Raw genomic sequence first — 12,753 nt, 5'->3', positions numbered from 1 at the left:
TCCGTGCTTTTCTTCTGAATGAAATCGGATAACTGTATCTATGACGGGGGCAGAACTAACACATCTGGGAAGTTTCTTCAGGGGTTTGCATGGATCGAGGTACTTATTCGGGCCAACCTACGTATGAAGTTGGTTAGTCTTGTTGTACATATGTAGTCACATGTAGATACGGAGTCAGATGTAGTACAAAGCTGTATGTAGCACGAAGCTTGGGACAGACTCCATATCGGCTCGTATTATATATACCTAGGGTGTAGATAGTCATAGATACCTTTATCGTACGACGTTTAATCTGATATCATATGTCTGAAGAGTTTCTGTATAAATGACTAGAAGAATAAACAAGCCGGGACATTCGCGCCAAACGATGCGCTTGCTCCGATTCTAAGAGTATTGTTTCGTGTATTCTCTTCTATCTCACAACCATATTCCGAATAAGTAAAGCACAACGGTACCTGAATACGTAATCGCTCAATTACTTGCAAAACATTATAGGTATCGACAGAGTAACAGTGTCCATGATTACTCCGTAATCCGGACTCCGTCGAGTACCATAGTTACATACCTAACAAATACAATAGCCAAACATCTTATTGTCATGGTCTTTTTTGAAATGCTTAGTAGACTACCAAAAAGAGAAAACGCCATAGACACCAAAAACAAGGAATACAATATGAAAGATAATGAAAAAAAAGGGCACCAGCGGAGGCGAGGGGGAAAATAGATTAATTACCTGACCACTTACCATCCCCAGTTGGTAATCCTTCCTGCACAATCCTTGAAAAATGACATGGTGTTTGATCTTGGGCCGCAGAGGGTGTCGGTCATGCGGATGACACTACGTACGTAGAGGGCAGAAAAGGTCATCAGGTACCTAACTATTCCCTACTGCTTAGCTGTGGTAAATAGGAAAAGGAACGGTGAAGTGGTACTTGTTTGTTCTATGGGGTTGCCGAGGGTAAGCCATGTAACTATCTACGGAGTATGTAACTACACACCGCTACATTGCTGATGTTTGTCCAAGATTTGTCGGTTGATCGGTGAAGGTCATTGTCGGCTATTTCTGACGTTACTTTTTCATGTATTGTTACTTATTGAGATAGATGACGAAATAATTGTATTGTAGTTTCTTTTGGGGTTGAATTTGTTTTTCGGTGTAGATAGCGTATCTATGGCTAAGTTTCATACAGTTAGAACAGCCTGACAGGTGGTTAGTATCTACCCGAATATACCTGGGTTTTATATGTGGCTGTATGTGCAAGAAATGTATCTAAATGCTATCCAGTATGTGTCCCAAGGGGCCAAAGATAAAAAGAAATTCATGTTTCATGCAATCGAGTCTGGTGTATCATCGTCCCCTTTCACGATAATCAGTTTATTCATTGATAAGAGATAGCTCCATGATTAACTAGCGACCACAGCTGTCATAGCTTGACAATGCTATCATTTTGGAATAGATAGCGGAGAAGGTCTCCGGTAGCTATCTTCCTGATATGATTCTCAGGGTCTGATAATGGTCAGAGCTCCAAGTCATCTAACTATAATACATATCATGCAGATTAATTAGATGAACCTGGAATAGGATTGCCTGCTCGATAAAGGATGCTCGAGAACTTTGCATTCGATGTTCAGTCTTTCCAGATCCTATGCTGACATGATATCTGAAGACCACGTATACTACTACAGTGAGACCATTGGTTGTTAGTTTCATGTCTACAACTGAGACTAGGACTGTATACTTTCATTTCAATTTTTTTTGTCAAATAAATACATACTATCAGAGATTAGAATGGTGACAAATGTGATTCAACTTGACCTTGCAGTTGGTGATATTCCTTCCATATTTTTAGGGCTCATGTAGGGTTAGGGCTACTACTCGTGTATTATTTCCGATTTCGGAAACATGGCTTCACATAATGGACCAACAGTTCAGATCTGAGAAGTACGTACAGAAATGCTCGAATTCGCATTATTCAAGTCATATTAATATAAAAAAAATATATTAGCTCATGAACTAATCATGTCCGCTCCAAGTCATAACCGTAACGGACGATCTCCGCCGCGGATCTTGTGCCCGCTTACACACGGACTCCACGACAATCATATTGATGATCCAACAGAAAAACCAAATTGAACCTCCTGAATGACGCACTGTTGTTAAGCTATAATCGAGACTGATATGAAATGACAGAGATCATTACATATCCTGCAACATCCATCATGATCGGCTCCCTGAACCGAACAACCTAGATTCCACGACGCAAGCAGGATGCTCGAGGCGGGCCAGATTATGTGCCCCCCAATGCTCAATCGACTCTAGCGTGGTTAGCTCAGTGACATTTAGCGAGAGCTCAAGGAATGTCAGTCAAAGTATAATCGAATTGTACTGACTCGTATCAGTTAATGTACCAAGATACCAACGAACAAACGAGTATTAGTCTGACGGGCCAGATCGGTCATCAATGCATTCATCCTGGAAAGCCAATGTAGATATTCCAGAAGGGGAGTAGTGTACAGTCGAGACTCTGTCAACCAACGAGGTAATTTAGGTCAAAGACTAATTACACCAATGAACGATGGGAATTGCTCGTATAAAAGTTTTGAATCAGACGATGTTGCGCCTAATTTAGTTTAGCGATGTACCAGTACGAAATAGTTATGGATGAAATCTGAGTACTAACATGACTTAGCGAATCGTGACTAGATAGATACTGACTATAAAACAGGTTACCATTATCTCCCCCACCGAAAGGCCTCAGCTTCTATTGTCAATGTCAATCATAACAAGCACGATATGTCTCAATAACTCGAGTAGCTACGTACTAGCTGGTCGAGAAAGCAATCCAATATGCATAGGCAACTGCGGCAAACGGTCAATTGACGGAATACACAGAATTTGGTGATATTAAACTATCCGAGCTCGGCCTTTAGCTCCGGACATGTCTCGCTGTCCCCGCGTGTCAGATCAAAAGCATTAGAAATCATTTCCATGCTTTCCAACAGCAGTTAATCAGTAATCGCTAATGACTGAATAGGATATTTCATGCGTACGCCAGGGTTGTTGAATTGTCTTGACAGCTCGGTTGCAGGCACCCGGGATCAACCGTACCTCCAAGTACCTCCGAAGTCCGTACAAAAAAGGAACCTGATTAGTAGTCTAGTATCAACTACGCCATAAGTAGCAAGTAGACTAGTACAGTTGAGAGTGAGCCAGGTCCACCATGCGGCCAGTCAATCGAATGTCATTCACAACGGCCCGAAAAGACAGTGGCTCGCTCCGTTAGAAGCTATGTTCAAGTCCAAATTAATGACCTGGAATCTTACTTTGCTTGAATGAAATGAAAAGGTCTAAAGGGCTAGCCCCGTGGCTTAGAAAAGTCAAATGCCAGAAAAATTATTTAATATATCGCGTTTTTCAAGCCGGATTGGTCCGTTCCTTTTCCTCTTTTAATTTGCACCCTTGTCCCCAGTCCCCTCTTCTCGAGTTACGGCGCTAAACTAGACTCGAGGAGGGTGGCCAGCCAGTTAGGGCTCACAGCCTTGAAATCGATTCGTCACGCAATGGATTCTCATTTGTTAATTTTCGCTTTTTTTTATCGCTTGCCCACTTTGACGTTTTGTGGTCTGGTCCTTGATGCTAGACTGCCTTAGTAGTCCAACCATGCTTTTTTACTACGCCGTAATTTGCTTCAGCCTTGACGAACCGCCGCTCAAGGATCGTGCTTGGCTAACATCTCATCATCTCATCTTTCCCCATGGATTTGCGGTACATAAAGGGCACTAGTCTGCTAGCGTGCTTAGTTTCCATGGATGCCGCAGGCCCTAGCTTAGGCTCTGTGGACCTGCGTGGTGATCTCCACCAATCATACTGCGCCTTTATAGTTCCGTATTGACATTCTGTACGGTATGTATCAGGCGTATGTATTTTGTTCGGTAAAGTGTATCTGACTATGCGTACACTGTCATGTATCATACAACGCCTACTATCAAGTACTCACAGAACCTTACTGGGCATTCCAGCCAGCCTCTCCGTACAATAGTCCTGTTGCTCCTGGTACGGAGGGGAACGGTACGGTACTACTTTTACCGATTGCCTGAGGAGCAACTTCCACTCCATTCATCCCAAGCCAACCTGGTCTAGATAGGCAAACGAATGACTGAGCAATAACCAGATCAATTCGCAAGTGTTTGCGTGTTTGATTAAAATTATTTTTAGACAATATAATTATTTAACTAGCGAAGGTGAAGAAAAAGAAACAAAGAAATCAGAACAAGGTTTGCGGCCCGGACCTACTTCATACCCACCCAACATACTCGGACGTTCTTATCACGCAGCAAATCGTCACTTTTGGGCTCTGATTGGCTCATCGCATATCCTTAGCTGTTTTTGGTATGATTCGGTATGGAAACAAACGTACGTAACGAAACCTGCACAATACGTAACTTGGCATTAAGCTTAAGCGAAGCCAAAGTATCAAATTATGCCAACGCTATGTATCCTGCCTATCCTGAACGCTGACCATATCTTCCCCTCTTCTGCGTATATGTAGTTAGCTTACGTAGTACATAGACTCAATCCAAAAGCCGACGGCAAAGAAAAAGCCTCACATTGGAGATTGTGGTCCCTGCATACTATCCTTGTACGGAGTAGATTTGTCATGAATACGAACTATAACCTAGGGTAGCCTGGGCAGGTACATGCTACGCAGGATAACTACATGGCACGGAGTAATATATTCATTCCTACCTAGGCTAACTTAGGACTTGGTCTCAATCAAAAGTCCATACAGGCGGGATGTTCATTCTAATCTCCGCGCCATCAGACAAGATGCTGAAAAATACCGCATACGATTGAACAATTGCCCTGTCAAAGAGTCCGCATTCTCGCGTGCCTTTCCGCATAGCATATGGCGTATAACAAACGACCATTATAGTGCTCCGTAATCGGGATATGCAACCTGCCAGCTTGCGGTGACGTCGCAAAAAGCACCAGATATGTATGTTCCCCACGTAATCTATGCACACTACAAGCATCGCGGTTGATGTCGCTTCTTTAGTACATGCTCTGTAGTCGCTCTGATTAGCTTTGTGAACCCGCAGTCAATCTTGCTCACCTGAGTGTCGGTCATGCATCGAAGCTGAGGGAAGTGGGTATTAACTTCTTACTACATACTTACACGATCTAGTAACTAACTTAAGTAACTATTCTCTCGTGTTGTTATGTAAGGCTATGTACGGAGTCTGAAGTACTTGTTTTGTATTTGATCTAACTGATCACCAGTAATTCCAGGGTCTGTACCAACTAACATAGACCAGGTTCATGATATATGACGATCCATGAATCTTGCCGAAAAGGAAAAGAAACGAAGATCCGAATTTCCCAAATACGGAGTAGATTTGCTTTTCGTAGATCTTCCCTGTCTCAGCAGACGAGGGAAAATCCGGACGGACCGAAAGTCTATGGGCTAGGGATTCGCTTACAACATAAACCTATATCTCGTGGAGACTGAAGTATGAACATGTGGAAAGTTTAAAATGTGTAGGAGTAATCAGCATGGCAGTTGCGTATCTCGTTTCATATGCCTTGCCTCGGCGTAAGTAACCGAAACCCTGTGCCAGCGTCCAAAGTATCATCAGGTCCGTATATCGAAGCATCATGATAGGTCTATGTACGTACATCATAGGCTGCTCAATGTGTACTGCTCCATTTCTCTGTTTCATACTTCAAAGACCTGCGTGCCGTTTCCTCCTAGAGCAAACTTTCTTCGCAGTACAACAGTATTTATGCTGCCTTTACCAACATTCACTGGATGACGGGCATCGAGATCTAAATCAATTCATGCTTCAAATGACTCGACATCACACGTACTAAGATATTTTAGTAGTACCGACGATGATACAGTATCTTCCCTGAGAGATCGGTCGTCATCTGACTCTCTTACTGATAGACGACGACGACGGGCGTATGGCGTTCAAAGTTGCGGATGATTGCTTATGATATAGCTCAACCCCCAAAACGGAGATTGCTCTTTGATCTGTACGTTTCCATCTGGAAAGCTAGAAGCTGAAGTGTTTTCTGATTCGATTAACGTCAACCATACAAACGGCGTAGTTGATATGTCTACGGGGTACGAAAAGAAAACATGTTGAATAAGATACAGTAACGCTCGCCTGTATCTTACACCGTACAGTATGCTTGTATGTGACAGAAAAACCGCCGTTTCGATACGGTAAGAAGACGACAAGGCAAGATCAAACTAAAGTACTCCGGAGAATAGTCTCTTTTTTTCTGTCCTCTTTTTTGGCCCTAATAGAAAAACTAACTAAACAGAAACTAAAATATCCCTGTCGAAATAGTCCCGTAAGAAATAACCAATCGTTCGAGGTCTCCGCACTGTATTTTCTCGTCTCTCCCACCAACCATCATGCGGTATCAGTCATTTTATTTCCCTTGATCTATGTACTTGCGCTTCTATTTGACATTTGTGCTCGACTTTCTCGCCTCAAAAAGAAATGAGCAAAAAGGCAGAAAAATTACCGCTAGCTAATTGGACTGCTTGAGCATTATGAATATGCAGCAATTATTTCCACATGCACCAGAAGATGTACCCTTCTATAAAATACGGAGATGGTAACGTATTCGTATGTACTACCCTGATTTTCAACCATGCCCTAGATTCAAACCTATCTAAAGAATTCGGCTTGAAAAGGAAGCTAGCTTGCTCCATACGTACCTGTGAATTGTGAAGGACTCGTTATGAATGGATTAGGTAGGATTTGGAAGTTAACTCCAAGCTACAACTGATCTCACCTTTCGACAATGTCAATTGGTTAGGCACGAAACAAATTAGAGGTACGCAGCGAAGTCCTTTCTCGTCCGAGCAGACGGTCAGTACATTATTCGTCCTTGGCTCTTTCTCGCTAGATAGTAGTAATTCAGCAGGAATAAGGACAAGGAAGAGGGGGGAAGTAAGCAGCACTACTATAAAATCGATATATTCGTGGTTTGATACTTTCTTTTCCTTCGAATGTTCTGTTTTCCATGATATATACCTAAATTGAAATAACTAATACATGGGTCTTTATTTTATTTTATTTTCTTTTCCCCCCTCCCTGCAAGAGCCCAAGACTAAATAATAGTTTCTGTACCCGCCCCGATTGGCAGACAGTCCATTATTACTGCTACTGTACCCAGGTATTTTATTGCCTTAACTATTGCCTAAGCTTGCCCCTCAGAAGTCTGTCAGTCCAACAAGGCTTGGTTTCCCGCCGATTTTCCTTCCCCTCTCCCCCCAAAACCTGCAGCTCGCGGCAAAGCTTTGTTTTATCTTAGCTTCTGGCCTGCATACATACATACCATCTCACATATATATACATACACTGGATACTACCTAGTTACATACATACATATACACTCGCCCACTCATTCTGCATCACCTCAGGCACTCGATTACCTTCCTTCCTGGACCGGGATCTGGCCTCGACGCATTCCTGACCTGACCTCGAGTAACTACACCGGAAAGAGAAAAGCTATTGTGTGTGCTTTTCGTGGTCTGACATTCAACTCGACAATGAATTGTCTCGTTGCTAAACATCTGATATCAAAGTGCGTCTGAGGAACAATCTACCTGTTCATTGGCTGGCACTTCTAAAGCAATCATTTCTTTCGGTTGCTACTTGCTCTCTGAGGCTCTACTGAATTAAATCGGTTATTGACTGGAACTCGGAAATTTTCTTTTCCTCCACAGTGATTTACGCAAACTTCACCGACGATAAGGGCAACTCGCCGGTGTATTACGTATCTATGGACGAAGTACCTTCGACCATGGATACGGATGCACCCAACGGCCAGGAGAGTGATTATGGAAGTTCTCCATGGATCGAATTAGGGGCCTTTGAGTCTCCAGGAGGCTCTCATCACAGTCCACCATTGCCAGATTTCCATGGGTTCAGCTATGGATCTTCACCTATCATGCCACTGGAACCGGCGTACAGCATGTCTATTCCTCCGCCATATTCGACAATCAACCTGGCCATGCCAGCTCATCCTTGGCCTAGTATGTTGACCACCCAGTCGCCTTTTCCGGAGGCTTCACTGTCGCCTGCTCCCACTCCGACTTTGTCGATACCCCAACCAGTACCTATTCGGCCTTTGCATAAGACTCCCGCGCCCTCTGCGCCAACGCCTCGCAGGACTTTGACCGATGAAGACCGCCGGCGAATGTGCTTGTATCATGAAGAGAACAAGTCAGCTAAACAGACTGATATCGGAGGTTAGTTCGTGCTCTGTGCTCAACAAATGAAATCCAAAGACGAAGTCACTAACATCATGTTATAGCCTTGTTTGGTGTGGAGAGGAGGTAAAGCATTATGTTCTAATTCATGAGCTTATTCATGCTAATCATCCAACAGTACCGTATCAAAGGTCCTACGACAAAAGGAAAAGTATCTAAGTATGGATGATGGAAGCCGATCACCCATCAAACGAAGCAAAGGAAAAGTGCCCGACATCGAAAAAGCCCTGGCCAACTGGGCACGAAACTATCAGCGCCAGGGCTTTGTCTTGACCGATGCCATGATCAAAGAGAAAGCACATTTCTTCGCCACAACCTGTGCCAGTCCAGACGGGAAACAAAAAATCCTCACCGCAAGCTGGCTGGAGAAATTCAAGCAAAAGAACAACTTATCCGGATCCAAGTCTCGAAAGAATTCCACGGATACAATCGCAAGTGATAGAGAAGACCTACCTCATCTCCAGTCCCCAACTGGTACGCTCATATCGACGGGTGTATCACCTATTTCACCTACTGGACTAACCCCATCGCCTCTTTCGCCTTCTATGAGCCAAGAAACCTTGAAGAAAGAACTGGGTGAAAGCGCTCTTCTTGACTTTTCTAGAGATCCGGTCAAACATGGTCATTCTCAGAGTACAACATCGCTGGACACAACCCCATCCCTGTCTGCCGGTGTGGCTAGTCCGACGTCGCCTCTAATTTCTGAAAGCCCATTCACGCCAACCGTGCGCTCTCGTCTCCCTTCAATCAGCTCTGCTGCCAGTCGACCTCGAAGCCAGACGTTCCCACTTGTAGGAGACGCGGAGTCTCTGAATGGAAACAGTGAACATCACAACGTCACAAACTCCAAGCACTCAATGAACGGAGCACTGTCCGTCTCAGTGGTTGATTCATCCTTGGACGAGGACCACGAACAGAAAGGCCTGAACGATACCGGCGATGACAGCAACAACAGCTCGATGAAACATCACAGAAGCAACCCAGACCTGAAGTCGATTAGTACTTCGATGCAGCCACCACCCGTACCACCATCCAGATCGAGCACAGTGAGCAGTCCCGTCTCTCCTGGATCACCCACACAGGACGAAGCGCGACGTGCCCTAGAACTAGTCATGAACTACATCCAGAACCAACCCTCCGGATTAGGGCTACAGATGCAGGACTATGTTACAATGGGTAAATTGATGGAGAAGCTTGATTTGGTGCACAACAACCAGTCGATCTCGGGTAGACTTCATCGCATCGATGAGGATACAGATGGTCCTCAGATGACTAAGAAGAGGAGTATTCATTCCTTGACATAGTCTAAATCTGTCATCTTCACCAGTTCGATTTATTTTGCATAGCTACTTTCATTTCCTCCTCGAATTCCTACATTTTCGATACCTTTTCCATTCATCTTTCTTATTTTCCTCTTTTCTTTTCTATGGGATATATTTCAGGACATGGGGCATCATCATTACAAAGGCTAGGGACACAAACATGGTTATAAGAAGTGGTGGGATGGCAAGATCAGAAACCTGGAGGGCGACCTCCATTCTTGCCGGAGTTTTTTCTTCCTTTCTTCCATTTTATTTTCTTTTATTGAACGCATTGGGATGAGTTTTTTTTCTTGCTTCTTTTCGGCCCAGGAGAAACAAGGGGTCCTATTTTCAAAGGGACTAGACGTATTACTACAACATATCGGGCAACCACACACAACAGAACAGACAGAGCAGCCGCAAAGCGCTGCGTCGAGTACAGATATCTCAGCTTATACCTTTTTATCATCCTCTTATTTGGGTTTTGTTTTCTGCAGTCTTGCCGTTTGATTTCGATTGCTGTTCAGTTTCTTCTCATCATTCGTTCATTATCATTTCGATCTTCACTGAGGGAGCTTGCTTGGTTGGCTTTTTGTGCTCTTGTTTTCTTTTCACTTTTCATTCTCTCTTTTAACTATATAGTTGATATTAACCTCATACCCTAGAGACTCTGTTCTCTTGTATTTACAGGCGACAAAGCGAATGGGGGTATGCTGTATGTAATTTATGATTCTGGGTGGCTATTCTTGTATGCAATTCGGAAGTTCGCTACTAATCTAGTATACGTTTTCATATCAAGTCATCATATTATATTATTCATCTCATCATAAGCATTAGTTTACTATATTAACGCGCACAAGAACAAACAATCGACATGCGGAGTCACGCCACAACCCCACGATCTTCCATGAGACTACTAACGGTCTGCTCCGACAACTCTGGAATTAGTCTGATCAACACTAATTCCACAATGGCATAGATAAGATGTTTGTTGCAGTAGGCATCAGAGAATGGGTCTAGTAAATCACTTTCTATAGCTTCCAGAAGCTCTTCTTCGTCAGTATGTGCGGCAGTCGTCGAGTCGTGTGATGAGCTTTTGGTTGTGGAAGGTGGTATCTCGCCATGACTAGTTTCGTTCCTATCATTAGTGGTATCATCGGCACTGCCACGGAAAAAGGCTCGAGCGATAGGCTCCGGGATTAATGACAGTATATCCGTGGCGCATTGACGTTTGATGGTAGCAATCTCAGACGGAGAAGGAGTACTGTCCCCCGGAACTGGGGTAGATGCATCCTTAGTATCAAGTTTATCAATATCCGTCTGATGGTCCGTGCCGTTCGAAGATTGCCCCTGCTGTTGCTGCTGAATAGAAGGAGGTACGTTGTTATTGGGTTGAGAAGGCTGTTGACCAACAATGTTGTTATTGGTCGATACACTACTCGGACGAGCATTCGACGGGAAAAGAGTCGTTCTGACGGTAAATAACAACACCGGCAAAATCGTGGGGGTCAGCACATATGTGCTTATCAAATCGCGCAGGTACCTGATTGGACGTAATAAATAGTTAGCGAAACAAAGACAAATGCGAAATTCCGATGGTCAAAAGTCTGCCGGATGGGGATCGTAGTAAAAAGAGAAGAGCCCGACAAGAAAGATGAACGCCGACCGTAGGAAAAAAAAGCAATACATAGCACAAAGACAGGAAAAAGAAACGAGAAAGTTGCAGCTCTAGCGAGCTGACCGCCGAATCATGTTGCGAAGAGGAATAGCATGTCTCCATCAACCAGCCCGCAATTGTGAGTTGGTCTAGGCTTTCCAGTGGCATGACCAAAAATTGCGAAAATGCGTGTCAGGCTTTAGTCAATGAGTACTTGACAGTGTTCAAGTGCAAATTGCCACTAAGTATATCCCAATCACAAGCCATTACAAATCAAACTGGACTATCCAAATGACTTGTATTGCTGTTGCAAAATGCTGGTGATGCGCAGTAGCATCAGGGGAAAGCATTAACGGTTGGAATCGCAATTCGCCTTTCTTGAAAAAGCAAGTCAATTGCTAGCCATATCCTAGCGTTTTGGCATGTGTTTGACAAACTAAGCTGCCTTGAGCAGCGGATCGGCGTTCTTGCCCTCCTACTCCGCCCTGTTTCTCATTGGTTGAGATACGCAGTAACTAATTGCTTTTGAATATTCTTGATAATGACTGTGAACGAAGTAATGCCATAGTTGAGAATCTCCAAGTTTAAATCGCGATCGGCAATCAGATTCGTGGGAATAAAAGCAAACAGATATGAGCTTTGCGGGGTGGTGCCAGACGTCATGCAAGATGAGACCGATTTTACGGCACAGTTGGATCAAGCGAAATTCAATGGATTTTTCACGGTTACCATTGGGCAGAAGCTTCAGTGACAGACGGGAGGGAGGTAAGGGCCGATCCAGGCACCTCGGTCCGTCAATGATCAACCAACTCAGGCCACACGCATTAGTCGTGAGCACTGAACAGACGCATCAACCTCCAGTTGGCCTGTCTTGACTCGTAACTGACAGATTGCAACGCTATGCCCAGTTAGGGTATCAGTGGCGGCGGTTCAAAATGACGGCACGTTCTCTCGAGGGCCAGGGGAGGAAATTGTAACGCATCCATTCGTCTCAATTGGACGTGAAAAACTCGATTTCCGAATGGTGCCCAATCTCTGCGGATCATCGCGATAGGAGCTGAAGACTGGAACACCAAGAATAATAACGAGAAAAATAGTAATAACATGGATAATAGTCGTGGGTGTAATGTGAACAGCGACCCACCATACTAATCGTCTCGGAATGTAACGTAATAAAAAGTTTGGTGGTATTGTAATTGCATACCCATGGTGGTTTCGGTACGTATTGTATTGTACTGGGTAAGTATGGCGTTCGTAAGAACGGTCACTGAAATATTGCACAAGGTCATTTATCGACGGTGTAGGGCCGGAAAAGGGAGGGCGAGAAATAAGCGGAAATCCTTGCAACCATGAGTCGCGAAGAAACCGCATTGGCTCATTCGTGGCTTTAGCGGATCAAGTGACCGAAACGCTATGCGAGTAGCCGAAACTGGGCTATGCTGACAAGATAGTAATTTTCCAATCAGATTCGTGAAGTGACTGCTCACAAGGTCATGCAAAA

The 12,753-nt window shown here is 44.1% G+C and overlaps 2 protein-coding genes across 2 annotated transcripts; one reads left to right on the top strand and one right to left on the bottom strand.

Annotated features, from left to right (window-relative positions):
* Positions 1–7,825: 7,825 nt before the first annotated feature.
* Positions 7,826–9,598, top strand: EYB26_000932 (uncharacterized protein; the record flags this gene model as incomplete). The annotated part of the gene is made up of 3 exons (XM_054260245.1): positions 7,826–8,273; positions 8,339–8,360; positions 8,413–9,598. The coding sequence occupies 3 exons, from the start codon at positions 7,826–7,828 to the stop codon at positions 9,596–9,598; spliced, it is 1,656 nt and encodes a 551-aa protein (XP_054116220.1).
* Positions 9,599–10,477: 879 nt separating this feature from the next.
* Positions 10,478–11,347, bottom strand: EYB26_000931 (uncharacterized protein; the record flags this gene model as incomplete). Its single annotated transcript, XM_054260244.1, has 2 exons — positions 10,478–11,138; positions 11,337–11,347. The coding sequence occupies 2 exons, from the start codon at positions 11,345–11,347 to the stop codon at positions 10,478–10,480; spliced, it is 672 nt and encodes a 223-aa protein (XP_054116219.1).
* Between the last annotated feature and the right edge of the window lie 1,406 nt (positions 11,348–12,753).

This window comes from Talaromyces marneffei, chromosome 1, assembly GCF_009556855.1.
Source record: "Talaromyces marneffei chromosome 1, complete sequence".
NCBI lineage: Eukaryota > Fungi > Ascomycota > Eurotiomycetes > Eurotiales > Trichocomaceae > Talaromyces > Talaromyces marneffei.
The sequence above is the reverse complement of the archived record's forward strand: the minus strand, read 5'-3'. Positions and strand labels throughout refer to the sequence as shown.